At 42.9% G+C, this 24,774-nt stretch overlaps 1 protein-coding gene across 1 annotated transcript in view; it reads left to right on the top strand.

The window, feature by feature from the left end:
• The window catches only part of LRMDA (leucine rich melanocyte differentiation associated), a 748,100-nt gene that overhangs the window by 613,763 nt on the left and 109,563 nt on the right, over window positions 1–24,774 (top strand). Inside the window, exon 6 of the mRNA XM_060275030.1 lies at window positions 7,581–7,665. Coding sequence (XP_060131013.1) covers window positions 7,581–7,665 — 85 coding nt within the window. The remainder of the gene's footprint in view (window positions 1–7,580; window positions 7,666–24,774) is intronic.

The following is a 24,774-nucleotide window of genomic DNA, read 5'->3' as shown; positions in this document are numbered from 1 at the left end:
GGAAGGATACCAACTGTTAACAAGTCTCATTGGAATACAGCAACATTGCATCCTATAAAGCAAGACAAATGGTTTGACAGAATCCTACTTTTCATAAGCAATTGCTATTGCTGAAGTGAAAATAAAATGATCACAACGTTTTTAAAGGGCATTTCCGTTTCAGGTATTGCAGCGTTGTTGAAAAAGCAGCCATTTGAGAAACTTATTTATTCAAGGTTAGCATTTAATTGGGATGCAGGTGGCACTGTGGGTTAAACCACTGGGCCTAGGGCTTGCTGATCAGAAGGTCGGCGGTTCGAATCCCTGCAACGGGGTGAGCTCCCGTTGCTCGGTCCCAGCTCCTGCGAACCTAGCAGTTCGAAAGCACGTCAAAGTGCAAGTAGATAAAAAGGGACCGCTACAGCAGGGAAGGTAAACGGCGTTTCTGTATGGTGCACTGGTTCGCCAGAAGCGGCTTTGTCATGCTGGCCATATGACCTGGAAGCTGTACGCCGGCTCCCTCGGCCAATAACGCCAGATGAGCGTGCAACCCCAGAGTCGGTCACGGCTGGACCTAATGGTCAGGGGTCCCTTTACCTTTAGCATTTAATTTGCTCATTACATCAAGGTAGGACTACTCACTAGGACTGCCACTGAAACCAATGGCTCCAGGCCGCCTCCTCCTATTTCCTCCTCCATTGAGGTTGGGTAAAGCAAGAACATCTGGCAAGACTTTACTCCATGTTGAGTTTCAGTGCGATGGCACAACTTGTAAAACTTTGCCTTATTAAACATTATGGGTAGAGAAGGTAAGGCGGCAGCTGATTGCGGCAGTGTTTGTATATCTGCCTTAACAGTTAATTCCAGCCCTGCTTTGCATATTGCTCCTGCAGAAATCTAAAGGTCACTTAAGTGTGTATGCACTTAGGCACACAGGATGTCTAAAGGCCTCAACGTTACACACGTTACCTTAATGCTGTTACTAATTATCATGGCATTTTTAGCAGATTCTATCCATTCCCCCCCCCCAAAAAAAAAGTGAAATGGGAAATGTGTGTGGTGGTAAGAAAGGAGGAAGAGAAGTGCTCTCAAGTAAAATAAAAAAAGCTGAAAATTCCAAAAGTCCCAGAATCATTTCAATAGTAGAAAGTTTCTTAGGGGTGTTCCACACAACACCACTCCAGGGTCTGTTTTCCCAGTTCAGGATGGCTGTAGCTTGGAGCTATAGATTCACCAAGAAGCAGCTCAGACTGGGAGCTTTTTTGGTTCTGTGAACCACCCTGATATCTTATGATGAAGGGTGATATATAAATATAATACAGTAAATAATAAAAATGGATAAGCTGGATAATTCACCCTCTCCTGGCTGTCAGATAGAGTGGGGTAGAAGAGCTGAAAATAATCACCTTTACTTTTCACTTTATCTTCCACAAGTAGACTCAAGATCCCTAAAGCTTCTGCCTGGCTTCTTGTCTCTCCTCCTCTAGCTGTTGGTGAGATGGGTGGGCATCTGAGAGCCAACCAGGAATCCAGGCTGTTTGTATACTGATCTCCAGCCCTGGGGAAGGGATGTATAGATTCAGTGGCTCTTCAGGGTCACTGACAGCATGGTTATCTACTGGTGGTCCTCAAATTCTGGGTCTGGGCAGGGCCAAACCCTGACCCCCTGTTTCGTTCCTATGCCTGTATGGATGTACATTGAATGTTGCAGGCAGTGATTATGTGACAAGTGGCACAAGGTGGCTCGCTAGGTGGCACAAGACTTAGTTGTATCTGGGTAGAACCAGTAGTTCCTTATTCTTTTCAGAATCTATTCAGTATTCTTTAAAAAGAGACAACACAACTTCTTCTCTAACTTTCTGACTGATGTCTCTTCTAAGGCTTCCATGGCAGTTTTTGTCCTCCTTGCCTAGACATAGTGAACTTCAGTTTCTTTTAGGGGTGGTCAAATTGGTCAATTTCAGATCCCTTGGTTCTTCCAAGCTTTTTGTCACGCCAGAGCACAGCAAGCCAGTTCTATCATCACCCTGTGCTATGGCTTGGAAGTTGTGATCTTGGTGTGATCTTCAAGCTGTGAAAGGGGCCCTCTCCATTGCCCTTACTATGGACAAAAAGCTCCACCAAGATCTTGGATCGTGAACACTCACACATCTATGCACTGCGTTTAGGGTGGGTCCCTTGATGCCCAGTTTCCTGGTGCAGTCCTCTTTTACAAGGCTTGGCAGGACTTATCAGACCTAGGGGACAGAGCTTCCCCACTTCTGCACTAACTCAGAGGTGAGGAACCTAAGGATGAGAGGGCAAGTGCTGCCCTCCAGACTTCGCTGTTTTGCCCCTGAGAGTTTCTACGTCACACCCATTCCCAGAGACCACACTTTTAAGTGCTTTCATCTGGCTGTAATGTGTCCTGGATTTGTGATAGATTTGTGCTTGCCTGAAAGAAGGATGAAGCGGTGTTGTTCCATCCATGTTTGTATCTGGCCCTCCCACCACAGTATGTGGTCCGTAGAAGGTTACTCATGAGTTAATGTGGCTCTAAGGCTGGAAAACGTTCCCCACCTCTGCTTCAGGGCATGGATCAGACTGTTCAATTGATCCCTCCTTTCCATTACTTATGGGAGGTGGCATGAGAATAGCAGCAAGGGATCTTAAGCTAATCAATACTATGTTTTCTGGTTGTCTTAAGTACATTTGGTGAATTAATTCAGGTTGTCTGGAATAAATATGGAATGGTGGTTGGCAGGGACAGTAGCTAACACATTCACACTATAAACCATTTGCCAGTTTTCTCTTAGGCAGGAGAAATATCTTCATTTTTGTTTCTCTTTCTTTTTTTGTATCTGTCAGCAAGATCCATTCAAGGTCATTTTTTTTGCGATGTAACTGAAACTTCAGATATGACTGTCAGAACTATCTGTAGACATGAGCTGTCGCACATCAATCCTTTCAGTATCAAAATATTGTGGCAAATATTAAAGAATCATAATTCTTTACAATTCACTTTTGGAAAATTGGTAAGGGCATGGTGTCATTCAGTAGTTAAAAATGAAAAACGATTGATGCTCTTTTTTTTCTTTTACACAGACTTTATTCGCATTATGTGAATTTTTCAGCCAGTCACCACTTGTGCAAAATAGTCCTGACGTAGAATTAACTAGCATTTGTAACAAAACACTTAGTGCGGAGGTAATGAGACTCTTGTACCCTTGACAGGGAATTATGCACAGAAGAGTACGAAAAGACCTATCTGAAACCCTTCTGTTCTTCCTTTTCTTAACATGGAAAATAAAGCTAAATTGTCCCTTCACACCAGTATCCTTTTTGGAAGTTCTTGAATTTTGATCTGTCAGTGGTATTTGCTGAAAAGGCAGAGTTTCCTTCCAGTAATTTTAAGAAAAGCTATCATCAAACTGTCAACAGCCTAAATTGAGATTAAAAGTACCGAAGAGAAATCTTTGCTATTATCAGGGTTTCAACTAAGAGCCCTTGTGCAGACAGAAAATATCTGAAAGGTCTAAAATGGAGCCGCATCATCTTTTTTTATCCATTGGAGAAACTGGGGTGGGGGGGTGGGAGTTTGTAGGTCATTCTTTAAATAAGTGACAAAAGCTTAAACATACTACCTAGATTTGCAGACAAAGTTAAAATGTAGTGTAGTGTATGCACCTGTGCTTTGCATACTATTTTAGAGTCACTGAAAACATCAGACTTGTCTGCTGGAGCTGTCCAAAGCCAGAATGGGCTGAATGTCTTACATTCACCTTGGTTGCTAAAGGTGAAGATAAGCACATGTTTCAACTGCCTCTCCCTTTCTGATAGGGCCAGTCTATACTACTAAATGCTTCTTATACTTAATATTTTGGGAAGATATTGCAGATTCCTTAAAAAAATATTCCTGTGTGTGCGTTTGTGCACACTGTTAGCATTTCAGGCCTCCAATGCTGCAGATGTGATCGGTGTAATTCACATGCCTGTCTGGGAAGAGCGTGGGAACGGAAGACAGTCTTATCTCTTCCGCTATGTGTACTGTTACAATGTACATTTCCTTTTGCTTTTGTCCTGTCTGTTCTCTCGGAGCTGGAGCAGGGCCGTCTCTAGGCCCGGGTCCGGTGGTGCGGGGCACCAGGCCAGCAGGGGCGCCGCTGCGCCCGCAGAGAGGCGCGGCGGAGGCAGCCCCAGGCGCGCCTCTCAGCTTTCAGCGGCTTCAGGCCGCTCTCCGGAAGCGCGCGGGCCTGGGGTTGCCTCCGTCACGTGCAGGGGTGTTGCAACAGGGGGCGGGCAGCGCCCCCTGGCCCAGGGCCGGCCCTACGGCCAGGCTGGGTGGCGCAGGGCCGGCCCTACGGCCAGGCTGGGTGGCGCAGGGCACCGGCCCTCCAGGTGGCAGCCGCGCTGTGCACTGCGCCCGCCCGCCGCGCTGGGAAACGGGGTGGGGGGGCGCCAGAGGGATCCGTCTCACCAGGGCACCAGGTATGCTGAAGACGGCCCTGAGCTGGAGAGAAAGGATGCAATGATTCCTTTGTCTGTATGTAGTGTGTATATAAACATGTAGATTAGCTCTATGATGTCTCATTCTTTTTGCTGTGTTACGCCAGAAGATTAGTGTGCATATACCAGTTGGTATATGTTGCTGAAGTGCCCTGGAGAAGAAGGGGAATGCCTTTTCCAGAGCTGCGCATACCGGAGGATGCTCGGAGTTCGGGGGCTGCAGGGGCACCCCAGGGCATTTTTCCAACATGTCTACCTTCTTTCCTACAGGGCTATCCAGATAGTAAATGCTGCTCAGTGTCCTTGACTCACTGCTATACTAGAATAAGCTCAATCAGGTGAACTGTGAATTCAAACATTAGGCAAAAGCAGTCTTTTTTAACGAGGCCTTTGGTTGATTTGATTGGCACCCTATGACCTTTTAAAATGTGGGTGGGGGGTTATTGGGTTGTTGTTTTTATTTTTATAATGGATTTTGTGGTTTAATATTTTGATTTTGTAAACCACCCTGAGGCCTGCGGGTATAGGGCGGTATATAAATGTAATAAATTAAGCAAGCAAGCAAACAAACAAACAAACAAATAACCCCTCCCTAGAGAACCCAATCGTAGGATAAATGGTTTCAAAATGTGTACAACAACAAACAGAGAAAACCAGTCTGGTTTTTGTTGGGTCACTAACACACCTGCTTCAGAAGTTATGGCACATTGAAATAATTTCACAGCAAATGAATACAGTATAGCAAACATCAGGCAGAGATAAGTCTTCAGCTGTGTGTAAAATTAGATGTAGTGAAGGCCTGGGTGTAAGAGTGATCTTTCATGTGTGAACAGGGAGGGGGTACTGCAACAGCAGAAGGATATCTTTGTTTTCATCTGTGAAATATTGGAGGGCAGGAAGTAACCAGCATTACTGGAAAATGTAGTATGGTCCATTTGCTTTGGTTGAGTGACATTCATGAAGTTAAACCAGATTTAGCAAAACACATAGGTGCCAACTTTATAGGGCTGAGGTGTCTCCACCCCCACCCCATGTATTTTGGGACAGGGCAGAGACCCGAAGATTGAGGAGGCAGAGCACAGCACAGCTTTCCTCCTGAGCGCAAGAGAGGAGGAGCCGCATTGAAGCCACATGGTGCTGGGCTAAGTGCTCAGCCCCCTCCCGATGATGTGTGCATGTCACCGAGTGGAGGAGACAAAATGGACCATTTCCTATACCCCTGATCTGAGTAATAACCAGCTTTTGGACTGGTGCCATACAATGGTCAACAACAACAACAACATTTATTATTTGTCTTTCACCAGTAGGTCTCAGGGCAGGTTAACAACAATTTAAATTTTAGCATTAAAAACAGGGAAAGAACCATGTTGGTTGTGCCAGTTAGCATGTGCAGTTCTTCCTGTGTAGGTTTAGTCTTTTGCCTACGGAACAAAAACAAAAAAGAGTGTATTCTTTAGATCAAAATGCATGCTTTCACACTTTAAGTTGAGATGGGTTTAATGATCAGAAGGTGCAATTATCTTTCTGTGAGTTTAGTTGCTCTGAACTCAACTTGTAATTCCTGTCGGAATGTACTGCTACAGCAGTTGGCATAATATGCTACAAAAGTTGGCCTAATATTAAAACATGTTTTAAAGTAATATATGTTAGAATAATACAGATTTACAAATAAGACTTGTCTCTTGCTTTTAAAAAAGTAACATTTGTTGTTGTTTAGTCGTGTCCGACTCTTCGTGACCCCATGGACCATAGCATGCCAGGCACTCCTGTCTTGCACTGCCTCCCGCAGTTTGGTCAAACTCATGTTCGTACCTTCGAGAACACTGTCCAACCATCTCGTCCTCTGTCGTCCCCTTCTCATTGTGCCCTCAATCTTTCCCAACATCAGGGTCTTTTCCAGGGAGTCTTCTCTTCTCATGAGGTGGCCAAAGTATTGGAGCCTCAGCTTCACGATTTGTCCTTCCAGTGAGCACTCAGGGCTGATTTCCTTCAGAATTGATAGGTTTGATCTTCTTGCAGTCCATGGGACTCTCAAGAGTCTTTTCCAGCACCATAATTCAAAAGCATCAATTCTTTGGTGATCAGCCTTCTTTATGGTCCAGCTCTCACTTCCATACATCACTACTGGGAAAACCATAGCTTTAACAATACGGACCTTTGTCGGCAATATGATGTCTCTGCTTTAGTAGTAATAGCATTTAGTAATAACAAAGATACTGCTTCCTAGAATGCTTAGTCGTAAATATAGTAAGGCCTAAAATTCCTCCTCTTCCAGTAGGAAATAATTGAATGTGTGCTTGGTTGTTTCAAAATTAATTTAGACCTGTTATTACAAGGTTTATAGGTTTATTTTATATTCCAGTTGTTATGGGACAGTTAAGTATGTTCCATAACAGAGTTTGAGATTTATTGTTAAAAACTAATACTCGTCTCTTATAGTTTATTTTACTTAATATATTCCATGTAGTTTGGATTTTGAGAGTAGTTAATCTTGCTTACAAGGCAGGATGGCCACATCCAGTGGTCAAAGCTGCAGCTGGTAGAGGTGGAGCTCTCTCCATAGGTAGCTTGTGAAGGTATGTGGAAGCTGGGCAGCATACTGTAATGCTATCCAAATCAAGCCTGTTTCATACCCCATTTCCTGGAGTTGACTTGCAGATTGCCAGAGCGTGCCATTTTAGTGTTCAGGTGGGGTGGCGGGATGATATAAAGACTTCAGTACTCCTGGGGCAAGTTTCACAGCATAGTTTAACAGCTTGCTTTTGGATACAATCAAGGCAGTGTGTGTGTGTGTGTGTGTGTGTGTGTGTGTGAGAGAGAGAGAGAGAGAGAGAGAGAGAGAGAGCGCATACCATCACATCAACCCCCACCTGCAGCCTGAAGTGGTACAGTCGAGATATGAAAACAATTAAAACCTAAAAAGTGAACAAGAGTTTGCTCACCATGTCAATCACTTGAAAGTTACGTTTTGCCAAATCCAATCTAAGTTCTGGGTAGGTGGCAAAATTAATTTTATATCTAATATTGTACTTTGCATTGTGTGTACATGTGCGAGTGTATCCTCTTAATGAAATATACATACTAGCATCAATTATATTTATCTTTCTTCCCCCCAGGCTACAACTGATGGTGCCTCCATTTCTCCTCAGATGAACTATACACCTCTGCCAAGTGGATCAAGGGACCTCACCAACCATAGAGGTAAGAACAAAAAGAACCACACTACACACATGGACACACACACACAAATGAACTATTGTCATTCATGACTGTGAGGTGAAAAAACTTAACTGTATGGCCATTAAAGTTTACTACCTCTCTGTAGGCACCCCGGAGACAATGCACTAATCTTTTGAGATATTGAGAAGAACAATGTATTTGGCAAAATTAGTTTTTAACAGATTTAAACAAGCCTTACAGGCACTCTACTGGGAGATGGAACGATCTGTTAAATAACATTTGCTTCAGTTTCAACAACAATTATGTATGCTAAATTGACAACTGAATGCTCCCCTTATTTATTTATTAAAAATCTGTAAATGATAAAAATACTAAAATATGTTTATTTTCCAATTAACAGTTCAAGTTATGATTTACTATTACTTTAGTACACATTTACTTGGCATTTGCTTCTTCTTACCATTCTCTGTTTACCATTAAAGGGTAGGAATCTTATCTATCTATCTATCTCACAGGTCATTGAAAACTAAAAATGGCGCATTCATAGAAAAAGGAAAGAGATGAACAGTTGCAGTAAAGGAAGTATTTTGAATGGCGAGGGCAGAAGGGTGGGGGCAGGCAAAATTTTGTTCCATGCTATGCCAGCCTAGGTCAGGCCTGATATCATCAAGTGTTGACAGTGAGGTCAGCTGGAAATCCAATGGACCCAGTACCGACTCAGTCACTGTAAAATGTCCCGTCTTGCTGATTTCCATGGGATGCTCTTTTGGCAGGTAGAAAGGGAAGATTTCCACCTCAGGAGTAAGGCCACTAGAGTGCCGTAGGGCTGCATGAAGGGAGACTTTTGCCCCATTTACCCCCACCCTTCACTCCAGCATGGTGGGTTGTGGTTTTGGATTGCAGCCTCAGTTGTTCATTATGCAGGTTTCCTATCTTGTCTCCTTTCTCAGTGGTAGTCCTTTAAAGTAAGTGACTAAATATACCAGACAAAGAACTGTAGTCATGCTTTGTGAGAGCAATAGGGAACCTGTGGCCCTCCATGTGTTGTTTGACTGCTATAAATTGTTGCAACTTGAGCATCTGTAAGGGCTACACCAGAGAACATGGAGCCAATGATGTGAAGTTGCTCCTGGCAACTGATTCAAGAAACTCCATAGCAACAGAGTAAGTCAATGAATAAGGGCAGAACAACAGCAACTGCGGAATACAGTCATACCTCGGTTTAAGTACGCTTCGGTTTGAGTACTTTCAGTTTAAGTACTCCGCGGACCCGTCTGGAACGGATTAATCCACTTTCCATTACTTTCAGTGGGAAAGTTTGCTTCAGGTTAAGTACGTTTCAGGTTAAGTACAGACTTCCGGAACCAATTACACTCATACTTCGGGTTAAGTACGCTTCAGGTTGAGTACTCTGCGGACCCGTCTGGAACGGATTAATCCACTTTCCATTACTTTCAATGGGAAAGTTCACTTCAGGTTAAGTACACTTCAGGTTAAGTATAGACTTCCGGAACCAATTGTGTACTTAAACCGAGGTACCACTGTACTACAGAGCCAGCCATGGCTGACTATTTCATTGCACTTTAGCTACTAAGATATGGGTAAGCATACCGGCCTTTACCACTTGGTAAGTTGATCATCTGTATTCATCCATGGTTTATTTTTCAAAGTGTTTCTTATTCATGGTGTTGCAATCAAAACTGCCAGGTGGGCAACTATTATTCACCAAGTATCGGAGGGCAAACTAAGTCTGTGGCTTGCCTTAGGCCTCTCAGTGAGTTAACGGCAGATTGAAATCGTGAACTTCATTGTCTTAGACGCTATGCTACATGTAGCTCTTTATTTTTATAAGAGAAACACCCTTAACTTGATTAGATGAATTTCAGACTGCTGTTTTATCAATTACTGAAAACTGAGCACACATTAGTAAGGAAAGCTGAGACTCTGAGGAGAGTTTACACCATTTGAGGAAGTGCATAAAGATTTTGAAGGCCTTTTGAGGGAGATACTATTAATAGATAAGAAACTACTTAGTTGGGCATTACTTTAGCTTTGGGAAAGATGAATGATAGATACAAGTAGTTTAAAAAAATAACACCCAAGATCCAGTGGGCATTAATATAGTATTATGGTCCTACCTGTAAAATTGATGTTAATATGAAAGGAAATTTTCAGGTGGTATAGCTCAGGTGAGATCTCTCTCTCTCTCTCTCTGGCAAGACTGAAGTGCATAATAACAAATGGAGGTAAGACTTAGTAAATGTGGACTATTTTATCTGTCATCGGTTTTCTTTTAAAACTAATATTTGGTGAGGAGGAATTTGTAAGACAGGATATATGCTCTCAATAAATTTCACAAAGATGTCATTTGGATACTTGAATCACTTGGAAGAAAATAGTGGTTTGGAATTAGCACAAAAAGGAAAACTTACTGAGTATCTTTTAAAAAGTGATTATTGTTCAGACACTGAAATGGAAAGATTAACCTATCTAGTTATTGTCAAGAGAATATACCATTGATAACCTCTGAGTAAAATGGGAATTGTTTATCAATTATTGGAATCAATTTATCAATTTTCACCTAACTTCATAGCTTATTTGCCCTTATGTAATTATTTTTACTATATTTTTCTGAGAAGTTTGTTTTATGGGTTATTATGAGTTGCAAAAGGAATATAAAAATGAATACAAGGGAGGGAAACGATGCAAAATTTCTTTTGCAGCTTAACAGTTAGGGCTATTATTTTTAGAGTCCTTGTGTATCCCAACACAATTTCTGTGATCAGCCAAGAACACCCTTTACCTTATACCCTGATGCCCAAATGCTGGAAGGATGGGGGGGGAACGGTAATCTTTGGGTGCTTTGCAACACTAGGTTGTATGATTTTAGGAAGGCCAAGGGGAGATCCACTACAGAATTCCTGTATGTAAAAGTTGTCCAACACCCCAGGGCCATCTTTAGCAGATGCGGCGCCAGGGTGCAAATATCTGCTCAGCGCCCCCAAATTACCATGGATAGGGGGGGCGAAGCTGCACACTGCCAGCCATGAGGGGGGTGCGCAACTCTCCCCATGCCGCTGCGGGAGAGCAATCCCCGCAGAGGCTTGGGAGGGAAACTACGTACCTGCCAGCCATATAGTTGGTGGGGCGTAGCTTCCATCCTAAGCCTCTGCAGGGATTGTTCTCCTACCGCTGAGGCTTGGGAGGCAAGCTGGACACCCGCCAGCCATATAGTTGGCGGGGCACAGCTTCCATTCTAAGCTGCTGCAGGGATCGCTCTCCTCCCAAGGAGGCTTGGGAGGCAAGCTGCATGCCTGCCAGCCGTATGGTTGACTGGGCGCAGCTGGCAGGCATGCACGGAAAGGGGAGGCAGCCGGCAAAGCCACACAGCTCCCCCACTCACTGGGGCGCCCCTGAGAGGCTGGTGCCCTGGTGCAATGCACCACTAAGCCGTATGGGAAAGACGGCTCTGCAACACACATTTAAAGCACATGACTTTGCCCAAAGAATCCTGGGAACTGTAGCTTCCCCCTCACAGAACTAGGATTTCCAGCACCCTCAACAACCTACAGTTCCCAGAATTCTCTAGGGGCAGTAATGTGCTTTAAATGTATGCTGTAAATCTACCCCGAGAATAGGTAGTTTTTAAACGGTTCATAGCTTGTGGTGATTCATTTTGCTAGATTTCAAAAAACAATGTACAAACAAGACAAACAATAAAGAAACAAAGAACAACAGGGTGGAGCACATTGTTGCCATTGGGATAAAATAAACAGAAGAGTAGCACACTTCTGCAGAAAACATAATACAATAGATTCTTCGAAGGGAGATTTTGAAAGTAAGAGTCATGTATCGACAAGGTAGCCTTACCAAATAGAGACTTTTATTGGGGGGGGGGGGCTATGCAGTGCACTATTTTTATTTATACAGCATATAAATGGTGTCAATACAACATCGGAATGTTCTCATTTTGTAACCCCTGTTAGAACCCTCCTATGAAGGGTTAAAGATACTTTTTAATATAAATGTTCGAACCAATGAGTACTCTTCCCTGTATTTCAAGCTGAATTGCATAGCCCTGTGGGCAGGGAGAAGGAGGCAATTCAGTCAAAGTTTCAAGTCCCCGAGATTTCAGTGGGAAGTTGCTAAGCAGGTCTGAAATGAAGTTAAAAATATTTAAGTTTGGCCAGATATGTGAATAAGGAGAGGGAAAATTATCCAAGGGTCAGGTAAAATTGGCTCTAAGCAAGACACCATTGGCTCATTTTGACAGTTAACATGTATATATCCTCAAGGAAATAGTAATTAAGGGATGTTTTCCAGAAATCCAGGTGTTGTGAATTGAGTTTGGAACATCCTGCTGGAAGATTGTATGTGAGCCATCAACTTTTTCTTTAGAACGCAAAGAAGTTCTCTGAGCTCACAAAACCTAATTGGAGTCAAGAGTGTACCAAGAAAAGAATGAGACACATAAACATGCCATTTTGGAATCTCACTCCTAAGGTTTTTCTATTCCCTGAATGGTCTCAGTCTCACATAAAAGATTGAATCAGCTATTGCATATGTAAATATTGGCAGCTTTTCGGGAATTCTTTGCAGCCTGAAGCTAAGGGAGAGAATGACCACTGCCTTTGTTCATCTCCAGAGGGGCTTGTTTACAAGACTGAATCTCTTGTGAGCAACTTAAGGCAGCTGTAAATTAACTCTGCTTGGGGCTCAAAAAGAGGAAAAACAGAACCAACTCATCTGTGTTTGGCTACATTTTCACAATTTCCACTTCATTTTTTCCCTTCATTTAGAACAAAGGAAAAAATATGACAGAAGTTATGCTTTTCCTACTCAGCTTAGTTTGCAATCTTTGTCCTAGATCCAAAGAACCGGCAACTAGTTGTTTGTGCCCAAGCAGCTTTAGATGTTTGGTTCCTGAACACAGGCCCTCTCACCATGCCAAATGAAATCCCTTTAAAAAAAACAACTAAGGGAGCTTTAGAAGCAATTTGGTGAACTGTCCCCAACCCATTTCTCAATGGAACTGATTAAAACTAATTATTTTCACCTAATTATTATAATTCAGGCCCTCATTCCAAATTTATTTCTATTAAACCCCCCATGGCAAATTGATTTCAGTGATATCACTAGGAGCATGATAAAACCAAGAGGCTTTCTTGCTGCTTCTCCTCCCTCCTTTCCCTAAGTTAATTTACCAGAGTGAAGGTGGTGACAGGGAGGACTCACAAGAACTGCATGCCTCAGGACTAAATTTCAGATGCTGCTGGAGGCAGGTAGGCAGGCATAGCTATGCTATGTGCAGTGCTTGTAAGGTATTCCTCTTCACTGGGAACCTCAATTGTTCATGTACAAAAGTGGAAGCATTTGGAAGCCTTTTCAAAGCATACAGGTGTTGGGGGCATGCCAGAAGGGCTTGCTGACACTGGGAATTTACTAGCCATGTATCCCCGCTCCCCCTTCAGCATATTCTATGTGTTAATGCTGAAAAGAACTAATGTTTCTGACCATTTAAAGATGGCTATGGCTTTCTTTTTAACAATAGACTGCTGCATAGTGATCTTGGGGGCATGGGTGGCACTGTGGTCTAAACTACTGAGCCTCTTGGGCTTGCCAATCGGAAGGTTGGCGGTTCGAATCCCTGCGATGGCATGAGCTTCTGTTGCTCTGTCCCAGCTCCTGCCAACCTAGCAGTTCAAAAGCATGCTTGTGCAAGTAGATAAATAGGTACCACTGCGGCAGGGAAGATAAACGGCATTTCCATGCACTCTGGCACTTGTCACAACCGTGTTCCGTTGCGCCAGAAGTGATTTAGTCATGCTGGCCACATGACCTAGAAAGCGGTGTGTGGACAAACACCAGCTCACTCAGCCTGAAGAGAGATGAGCACCGTACCCCATAGTTACCTTTGATTGGACTTAACAGTCCAGGGGTCCTTTACCTTTTACCTATACAGTGGTACCTCGGGCTACAAGGGCTTCGGGTTACAAATGCTTCAGGTTACAGACTCCGCTAACCTGGAAGTAGTACCTCGGGTTAAGAACTTCAGGATGAGAACAGAAATGGTGCGGCGGCCACACAGCAGCAGTGGGAGGCCCCATTAGCTAAAGTGGTACCTCAGGTTAAGAACAGTTTCAGGACCTCCAGAACGAATTAAGTTCTTAACCAGAGGTACCACTGTAGCCATCTCAGCCTGGTAGGTATGTCCTCTACCATGATGCCCCCTCCCCCTGTTATCTCATGGCATTAGAAAAAGTGAGCTAAATCCAAACTGGTGAATCTTTTGAAATGTCCATTTTTTTCCCTACCAAGTTTCAGATTTTTGCAGGGGTTTAAGTGCACAAAAGAATGGGAAGATTTTTTTTTGCATTTGAACATGGAGAAATTTCAGTATGCAAGCTCTGATATTTATCAGCAATTCTGTTACAGTAATTCTGTAAGAAATAGTGAAATGCCATTTTTCTTTAAATGTACAGGCAGAAGGTTAATTGCTGAAGTAACCAGCGACCTTGTTAAAACTTGTAAAGGTTCCATGTACATTAGCCTCCTATACCTCATCTTCAAGTACCGTGCCCATTGCTTTATTGCAGGGATACCTTGCAGGAGAAAGAAAATAAAGTGCTTCTTGATCGAGAATGATTATAGTGTTTCTTGATCAAGCAAAGTAAACTCTATGGAATTTTAGTTAAAATACACATTGACTTAAAATGATGATTTGTTTCTCCTTTGTTTGCTTGTTCCTGTTTCTTAGTGCTGCAAACAACTGGAAGTCTTCAGCAATATTTAGTCTTCATGAATTTTGTTGTGCCTCACTAATCCTAGAGTTGTTCCCTAGTCTGTCAAAAACATGTAGATGGTCTCTTCCACTAGATCAGGGGTCCCCAAACTACGGCCCCCGGGCCGGATGCGGCCCAATCGGCCTTCCAATCCGGCCCGCGACGACCCCCGCCGCCCGCTGCCGCCGCCCGCTCTCACGGCGCGCGGCGCAGCGACGATCTAAAAAATCGGCAAAAAATCGCCGAAAATCCTTTGTGCGCATGCGTATGGGCCTCTCCCGACCCGGAAGAGGTCATTTCTGGTGCACTTCCGGGTCGGGGGAGGCCCATACGCATGCGCACAAGCGATTTTCGGCGATTTTTTTCCCCGCCCGTGTGCGTGTGCGCATGCGCGCACTCCCCCGCCCTCCGGCCCGCTGCGCGCGCACTCCCCTGCCCTCCGGCCCACCGCGCGGTCGGCGCGGCGGGCACCGGCCCGCCGCGCGGTAAGTCTGGGGACCCCTGCACTAGATACTATGTACTTGGACTGGCTTTCAAAAAGTTTCGATAAAGCCCTTCACTTTGCTGTTATGAGATAAAGAGTGTGTGTCCTGATAAACAGGTTAAAGAACAGGAAGTGGTTAGAAGGACAATGACTATTCGCAATGCAGAGCAGTAAGAAGTGGATGGCAAAAAATAAATGCAATTTAACCTGTTCCCAGTTGGATCTAAAATAAAAAAATTCCTTCAGTAGCACCTTAAAAACCAACTAAGTTTATGGTATCTGAAGAAGTGTGCATGCACACGAAAGCTCATACCAAAATATAAACTTAGTTGGTCTTTAAGGTGCTACTGAAGGAATTTTTTTATTTTGCTTCGACTCAGACCAACACGGCTACCTACCTGTAACCAGTTGGATCTGTTCCTAATTGAGGAGTAAGAAGTGGGTCCACATTTGCAGGTGATAAAAGCACACAGCAACACAAAAGGATCTCTCTAAACTGGGGAAATGAGCAATAAAATGGCAAATGAGATTTATCATAAATAAATGACACAACCGTAACTTCCCCTATACATGAACAGGGTCAAGAGATACTGGGGGGATGTGTTTGCTCTGTGATATGCAGCAAACTGAGTTGATCCATGCCTGCTGGTTCATTGTGTGGAACAGAACAGGGTTTTGTAGGACTTTTTTTTGGTCACAGGTGTAAATTAAAGTTTTAAAAAGTGGACCAAGGGCTGCCTTTGAAGTTTAAAAGCAGTCCCCCATCCTCAACAAGTAGCAGAAGTTCCAAGCTTTCCAAATGCAGCCACAAGAGAAATGATGATGTGCCATCTTTGCAGGAACTTGTATGGGAAAAGGTGACTAATGAGATACCCATCTTGTTTCAAATAAACTTTTGTTAGAGCAGTGGGGTGAGGTGGCAGAAGTCCCCATCACTGCTAAAATGGAGGGACTAGGCTCAAAGGATGTGCATTGGGTACAATATACCTCTTCCACACTGCAAAACTGAATTTTAAAAATGTTGGCATAAAAAAAGAGATAAGTTTTTGCTTCCCAAAAGGTAATTATCTGGCTCATGCTCTCACTGCAAATCTTTACTGTGGTGATGGTGGTTGATACAGTTGTTAGGTTCCTATCCCAGTTTACAGCCGGAGGCTTCATCTATTTAAATTTGAGATTGATTGCTGGGAATGTCACAGAGTAATTTACATAGCAACTTATCATAATTAGTCAGAGTTTGTAGTTTCCTTAATGTGAGCTGCACTTTATGCTTAGCAATTGATTTTTCTGTATATCTGTGTGAAGCTTCTTAATGTGAGCTATCCCCCCCAAAAAAACCTGTGGGTAGTTTTTTATCATTTAGTTAACCTGAGGAATCATAAAATATGTTTAATCGTGGACTATAAATAGGAAGTGCTTGCTTTAATGCATTTAATATGGTGCAATGAGATGAATAAGGGGGGAAATGTAAGTGGTTAAAATATATTGGAGTTCCATTTCAGGCAGAAGTGGGTATGAATATTGAGGCTTTTCGTTTTGTTGGTTTCCATAGTGTATTTGCAACACTTTAGAGAGCTTGCTCCCATCCCTACGAGCAAGCAAACCATTTTTGTTGGGAGTAAAGCAACAGTGCTTGCAATAAGCTGAACATATGAGGGTTGATTGACAGGAAGAGTAGCCTGTTCTTATTCCTCAAGGATTTCTTTCCTACTTCTTCTTCAAGTTCAGAAGCTATCAGTATGAGTCAGAATGTGCTTGTGTTAACTTCTTGGCTCCACCTTGGCCAATGTAAAACATATACAGTGGTACCTCGGTTTACAAACTTAATCCGTTCCGGAAGTCTGTTCTTAAACCGAAACCGTTCTTAAAATGAGGTGCACTTTCCCTAATGAGGCCTCCCGCCACCAGTGCCCTTCCACCATTCGGATTCTGTTCTTAGACCAAGATAAAGTTCGCAAACACTACTTCTGGTTTTGCGGAGTTTGTAAACTGAATCATTCGTAAACAGAACTGTTCTTAAACCAAGGTACCACTGTACTTAGAATGGCTTGCTTGCCATAGGTTATAAACTTTGCATTTTCTTTATCCATTCAACCAGCAGTCTTACCAGACTATTTCTTCCTGCACATTACTGTTGTATATTTACCAAACTTCAACATTTTTGTGTGCACTAAAATAATACTTTGCAAAATGGCAGACTAATTGACATGAAGTCATCAAGGAAGTTTCCCATTGGGTATTTGCTGTGGAATAGAAAGTGAGCTCTTTGTTCACTCACTTTTTATGGGGCATCTACATAGTGTCATGATCAAAACATGTCCATCTCCTCCTGTGTTTTCCCTTATCATCTCCTACTTTTTAAAAAGAGCTTAGATTATCTTGACTTTAAAAAGCTCTGTGGAAAACTGCACAATGTCTCCAGGTGTAGATGTCACGTTGTGCTGCTACTCTGGCCAGTAGAACTTGTTCTAGCTGCAGTGGTACCTCGGGTTAAGAACTTAATTCATTCTGGAGGTCTGCTATTAACCTGAAACTGTTCTTAACCTGAGGTATCACTTTAGCTAATGGGGCCTCCTGCTGCTGCCACGCCGCCGCCACACAATTTCTGTTCTCATCCTGAAGCAAAATTCTTAACCCGAGGTACTATTTCTGGGTTAGTGGAGTCTGTAACCTGAAGTGTCTGTAACCCAAGGTACCACTCTATTTCCTTTTCTATGGTCTGTTTCTCCTGTCTTGCAACCAGCTCTTATCACTTCAACCCTTCTTTTGCCAAATAGCTCAGGTTGTTCTTCAACAACAAACTGAGACTGAGTCCTATGTAGTGTCTGAAGCTGCAACCCAATAATTAGGCTGGCCTGCCCTTGCCTGCCTTCTCGCTTCTGAGTCTTCAACCTCATTTTCTGAAGGGTTTCCAACATCAGAATCTCCACACACACACCCCTTGTTAAAACTTTGGTAAGTGTTCTAATTTCACACAATTATTCTACAGTGGGGCAGGAGTGAAGTAGAAGTCTCATCCCCAACCCTTGTGGCACTTTGTATATGTTAAGGAGTGCCATAGAAGTGATTTGAACAGCTTTCTGCATCATTTGTTACCAGGGCAGTGAGTGCGAATTCTAACCATTTCAGCCGGATGTAAAAATGTGCATTCTAATTCAGTGTATGTCCTAATCCAACCATGAGATTTCGACAGGCCTTGCCTACTGTATTTCATCTTTTGAAGTGTAAGACAATCTTTGTGTGTTGTTCTTATTTAATGAAAGCCAAGATCCTTTGGAAACTGAAATTTGCACCCAGTGTCACGTTCTTTGCTCTCACAGAGCATCAGTGCATGCATGCAACCCTTCCAGCTGGTCCCACCCCCTTCCTGTCATTTATTTCAGCTGCTAAAATAATATTTTTCTTTCATTGCTGCAACTATTTTATCCCTTTGTTTAGAAGTCTCTGTATTGGCTGTGGACCACTTTTTGTTCCGAAGCTTTATAAGGCCCAGAGTGGTGGGAATAAAAAGGGGTCCCTTCGTGTCTGCTCCCATGCTTCACAGCTTAAAGGTAAAGGTAAAGGGTAAAGGGACCCCTGACCATTAGGTCCAGTCGTGACCGACTCTGGGGTTGCGCGCTCATCTCGCATTATTGGCCGTGGGAGCCGGCGTATAGCTTCCAGGTTAATTTATGGCAAAAACACCACCAACCAACCACTTTATATACAATATCAGTCTGAAGCAGTGTGTGGATGCTTGTTCGCATGCACCATAGCCTAGTTCTCATTAAAAAAAATTTAAAAGTTAAAGGACCCCTGACAGTTAAGTCAGTCGCGAATGACTCTGGGGTTGCAGCAAAACTTGTTCCTGGGCTGTAGCACTTCAGGCTGCCCACATGTCTGAGTGTTCTTCCATTTATAAAATACTCTCTGCATAAAAATGGTAGGTTTCAGGGAGAATTGTTCTAGCTTAGCCTTCTCTCTGATGTGGTAGTTTTCTATGGGCATGGATTTGCACCCCCCATAATGTGATCCCCTACCTGTAGTCTGAAATGGCAAAAGTTTGCCCCTTCAGCAACTGTACGCATAAGAAACCAAACATAATTTCTCTGGGCCAGCTCTAAGGCAAGGCTGGGTGGCACAATGCGCCAGGGCGCTGGGCCGCCAGGGGGGCACTGCGCTGTTGTGCTTGTGGCAGCCGCAACTGCACGCTGCAAAACGGGGTGGGGGGGCGTCGGAGGGATCTTCGCGCCAAGGCGCCAGATACGCTTAAGACGGCCCTGCATAATTTATTGATTAAACAAGGGTTTAAACATTTGCAACAACCACTGAAAACAGCATGACAAAATACAGTATAAGCCAGTGATAAATCTAGTGCAGACTTTTAGCTTGACAGTCACATGAACCTTACCGGTACTTCCTTAGCAAAATTAGGCCACTCCAAACAGAACAAAGCATCTAAGTATCTGAAAATAAGAATTTTACCTAGAGGCAAAAAAAGGGCTAGTTAAAAACTAGGTGACTTATGTAATCCAGCCAATTCACACCTCCCTCTCTCCTCTTTTCCTGCTGGGTCACCTGGCCGTATATTGCATATCGTGTAGTAAGTATGCTTCGCTCAGGATGAAGTGTTAGCTTGAACCCAGCTTTAACTGAGCTTCCTTTACTTGTACAACAATGATGTGAGTCATTTTCTGTGCCTGCATTTTTCTAGGAACCACACAGATGTTACTGAATGTTTAATACATTGCTGTTAGTTTTGATTCTGACCCTTGACTTAATATGGTTCAAAACATACATTTATCTGGGTCACTGGATTCATGTTGCTGTCACTTTCTAAGCTCAACAATTTCTCGTCTGTGCTTCAAAGGAATGTTGGGTTTCTATAAGGATACTGTAGGCCAGGGGTTCCCAACAAAATTTTTTCGAGGACCCCTCATCGAGCCGCTATTGTGACAAGGACCCCCATTAATTCCTAATCCTAAAATTAAAAAGTGAGAGCCAAATTAAGAGTCTTTTTATATTTTATATTTATATGTTTTTTACAGTTACAACAGAGTACTCCATCAGTATAGTTAGTTTTAATTTTCAGTTCTTAATGAGATGAGTTAAATCTGTCCTTTGAGTCCATTATTTCTGAAATATTAGGTTCCAAACTTGAAACTTTCACTCTGAAATCCGACTGCATGTCGAGCCTATTCCTATATTTGTTTTTCATGAAGCACATGGAAGAAAATGCGCCAGGGAGGAGGGAGGGGAATGGAGAAGACAGGGTACCTGCGCAGTAGCGCACAAATGAAGCCGACGCGCGCAAAGCATCTTGGGGAGGTGAGCGTTAGTAGAATGCGCGCGCTGCCTCTTTGCAAAACAGTAATGTTTGTAAAGCGCCACCTAACGACATACAGCAGAACTACTGCCTCTATCTAATTCTAGTTTTGCGCTAGACTCTGCTCATTCAGGAAGCGGCCAAAACAAAAAATCTGTTATCATACGAAATATATTTAATATATTTTTTATTCTAATAGCATCTTGCGGACCCCTCTGGCATAGCTTGCGGACCCCTGGGGGTCCCCGGACCACCTGTTGGGAACCACTGCTGTAGGCTGTTAAAACTTTGGCATAGAAATGTACCACTGTCTTGTGTATAATAATGATGGGAGCAGGAAGTCATGTGGAATGAGGGATGGGTGAACGAGCTTGGAATTGTACATAAACTCTCTCAGAGGCTTTGCTGAGAGCTTGGATGAAATGTTTCTTTAGGCACTCGGGAAAGAAAACCAGTTAATAGATTTGAAGTGGGAAAATGCTTTCAATTGGTGAAGTCATCTACCTTCCTGAATTTCAGCCATGAGTCTTGACATTTTGAGAAAAGGAAGAGGTGATCCGCATTCGCTTGCCAAGCAAGCTAATGGACCTTTTCTGAGACTTACAATTAAATGTGTAAGATTGTGCATACTGCCACAAAATGAACGCACTGCTAACAAAAGATTAGGATTAAGGTGCAAGAGCAATTTGATAAAGTAGTGAGAGATGGCAAGATTTACAGTTATATTTAGTGGTATCCAGACGTATTGCAGGACTAGGTACAGCAGCAGGAAAAAGCAGGAGTTGCAAGTTATTGTTATTATTATTATTAATTAACTTTGTATACCACCTTCAGCTGAAGATCACAGCGTGGTTTACAATATAAAAATACAAAATGAGAACACAAAATACAAGAGCAAACCAATACCCCACCTCCCACAAACACATTTAAAAAGGCCATAGATTGTTTAATCAGCCAAAGGCCTGGTTATAGAGAAATGTTTTTGTCTGGCACCTAAAGATATGTAATGACGGTGCCAGGCGAGCCACCCTGAGGTGGGTATTTGATAAACAGGGAGCTACCGCAGAAGAGGCCCATTCTAGTATTGCCACTCTCCATTATTGCAGTGGATTGTTACAGGGTTGTTATAAGTTTGTGAGGAAGTGCAGGAACTTGGCATGTTTTGCTTCTTATCTCACTCAACATAGAAGTGAGACTGGGAAAGTATCATTTGAATAGCCCCTGAGTTTTTACAGCACATGAATTTCCCCTCTACTCGTGACTCCAATGTCTTATCTATTATATGGGAAAGAGGTGGACATATGTTACTATCTATGAAAGACACAGGAATACCAAGGTTCTTAAAGCAGTTTGCTAGAGTTAGTACCTTCTTCTAGGTCTTAATTCATACAACATGTTTAGATTAGTGACTGACTTGCAGGATTTCTTCCATGCTGCTGTGTTTGGTTGTTGTTGTTGTTGTTGTTGTTGTTAAATGGCACCAAGTGAAACAATGCAAAACATTATGGTTTCAGGTGTATTTTGGAAAACGTTTTAGGCCTCTTGAAACACTTTCTGAAATATTTCTCGTGGACATTCAGGACAGCCATAGACGTTCAGGACGCTGTCACTGTTGTGTAGCCCTGCTGATGAAGAAGAATGGTGGAAGTATCTAGACCATGAGGAAGGCATGTTAAAGCAGAAAGCTGCCTCTAGCATGAGTTCATTACATGAGTTGCAAAGCTAAATAAACAGAATTGGCAAGGAAGGGAAAGTTTGGAAGTCAATCTCTTGGTCAAGTCAACAGATGCATTGGAACAAAAAGAGATGTCATGCCTTCCACAGCAATGCCCCACCTTAATCTTTTTGGTGTTTTCACTTTTGTTGGTTGAAAGTGCATTTTTGGAAGCCTCACACTGGATACAGTCATACCTTGGTTTGAGAATGTTCCGGTTTGAGTACTTTCGGTTTAAGTACTCCACGGACCCGGAAGTGTTTACTTCTGGGTTCCGCGGCACGCACATGTGCAGAAGCGCTCTATCGGCACTTCGCACACACGCAGAAGAGGTGCTTGGATTAAGTACTTTTGGGGGAGCGAAAGGCTCCCTGGAACCAATTAGGTACTTAAACCGAGTTACCACTGTACAGGGCAAAACATGCTATAAGGAATGTCACTTCAGATGGTAATTTTGCTATTAGTCCACCCATGTATAAGAGCCCTTCTGGATCAGGCCAAAGGCCCATTTAGTCCATCATTCTGCTTCTCATGATGGCATACCATGCAAAGCCCCAAAGCAGGAGATGAATGCAACAGCACTCACCCACTCTGATTCCCCCATGACTGGTCTGTTCTGGAGTGGAATGAGTCTCTCCAAGTTTGGGTGATTGCCAGGAACGACCATAGTTCATTCACTATGTAGTGAACCATTGCTAAAATAAAGGAAAGGACCCTGCATCACCTGCGTCCCTGAACCATTGCTAACTCATATTAATTTAGGAGAGGAATGCTGCATGGGTTTTGTTTCTTTTCAACTTGTGCCATTTAGTGTTAAGAGCCCTCTGGGATAAATATCTTCTTGGTGTGTATAGAGTGGGGGCATGGATTGTTCCTTGCCCTTTCAGAGTTCTTTGCTGCTGCTCTTGGTTCATATTGTTAATTCTTGGGGAGGCTATGAAACAGGGGTGAGCAACTCTTAGTGAATAAACATATTTTATAACCTTTGGCCAGTTGTTCTAGGACTACAACGCCCATCAGAGCCAGTGTGGTATAGTGGTTCAGCATGGTGGCCAGTGTGGTATAGTGGTTCAGCATGGTGGACTCGTAATCTGGTGAACCGGGTTCGTGTCCCCACTCTTCCACATGCAGCTGCTGGGTGACCTTAGGCTAGTCACACTTCTTTGAAGTGTCTCAGCCTCACTCACCTCACAGAGTGTTTGTTGTGGGGGAGGAAGGGAAAGGAGATTGTTAGCCGCTCTGAGACTCCTAAGGGTAATGATAAAGCGGGATATCAAATCCAAACTCTTCTTCTTCATCATCACCACCCCTGGCTGTTGGCCATGCTGGCTGGGGCTGATGGGAACTGGGATATAACAACTTCTGGAGGGCTGTTAAAAATGTCTCTTGACTAATAGTGGGGGTTGTTCAATAACACTCAGTTTGAGAATATTTAGGCTAAACTAGTCTTACTTTCCAAGAACAGCCATCATATAGGGGAGTCTTAAGTAACCACAGCATGCCTCTATACATGGAATTAAACTCTGGTGAGCAGTCTGTACCTTTTACTGAAACAATAGCTGCAGTTAGTACACAAAAAAATTAATCATTAAGGCTGATGGGTGTTATATGAGTGTGTAGGGAGACTGTAGCAGGTGTGCACCTCAATAAATTTCAATTGACTGTAAATGTCTGTAGCCAAACGGCTTCATCATCTGGTTTTTCAAAGCTTGTAGACAGGCAATTTTTCATGATTTTACCATTTCAGGCAAATGAACCCTTTAAAATTAAATATACCTCATGATTCCAGATGTTTGTGTATTTGTTCCAATGATGCTATAAAATAACTGCATGATCAGATTGGTGGTTTTTGAAAGAGAAGAAAGAGGAGGATAAGTTGGGACTGAAATATGTTTAAAAGCATGGACATTCCCAGGAGTATGTCTCTGGACGTTTGTTCTAAAGATGACCCTCTCAGTGGACATTGGTTCTATACTTAGGTGAGGGAGCATGGATGCACATAAATTTAATCTTTAATGGAAGATTGGGATTATTAATCCACAGGACCAGTTTACTAGCCATTTTTTTTCTGATTGTCATTTGTGGGCAACTTTTATTCCTAGAACCCAGCTAACATCAAAAGCTGATTTCCACCTAGATTCAGGTTCCATTTCTACACACACGTAATGGCTCTGTATGCGCGTGTGCATGTGTGTGAATTAAATAACAAGATAGTATAGCTAATCACACAAAAATTTCACACCTGAATGGCATATTTCCTAGAGTCTGAATATCCACCCTCAAAGTTCAAAGGCAGCTGTTACAATGAATATGCTCGTGATTTCTTGACGGCAACTTCTAATGGTGTGGTTGTTTTGTTTTTTGTTTGTGTGTGGGCATGCATGCATGCGTGTGCGCACGTGTGAATTACATTTGTACCCAGGAATGAAGGGAGATAGTTCATTTTTAGAACACAAAGCTTGTACTGCAGAAGATTCTAATTTAGGTCAAGTTCAATACCAATCTTCTACACAACTTATTAAGGAACCTTAACTATTGTTTGGTGTGATGTTTAAATTGACAAACTGTTGGAAATTATGGTTTTAAGTGAAACTATTGTTTTATGTGGTTTTGCAAACCATGATTTGCACTAACTATGCTTTGGTGTGCCATGTGTATGGTCAAGCTATGATTACAGCTAAGATTCTGCCTCAAGAGATTCTATAAGATTCTATACCATAGAGATAGGAATGAACGTATGAAATGGTGTACAGTCATACCTCTTGTTATGTTTGCTGTGGGTTGCGTATTTTCAGCTTAAGAACGCGGCGGACCCAGAAGTGCTTACTTCCAGGTTCCGCCGTGT

The sequence above is a fragment of the Zootoca vivipara genome, chromosome 5 (genome assembly GCF_963506605.1).
Source record: "Zootoca vivipara chromosome 5, rZooViv1.1, whole genome shotgun sequence".
In the NCBI taxonomy this organism is placed as follows: domain Eukaryota; kingdom Metazoa; phylum Chordata; class Lepidosauria; order Squamata; family Lacertidae; genus Zootoca; species Zootoca vivipara.
This window is presented reverse-complemented; position numbering and strand designations above follow the sequence as displayed.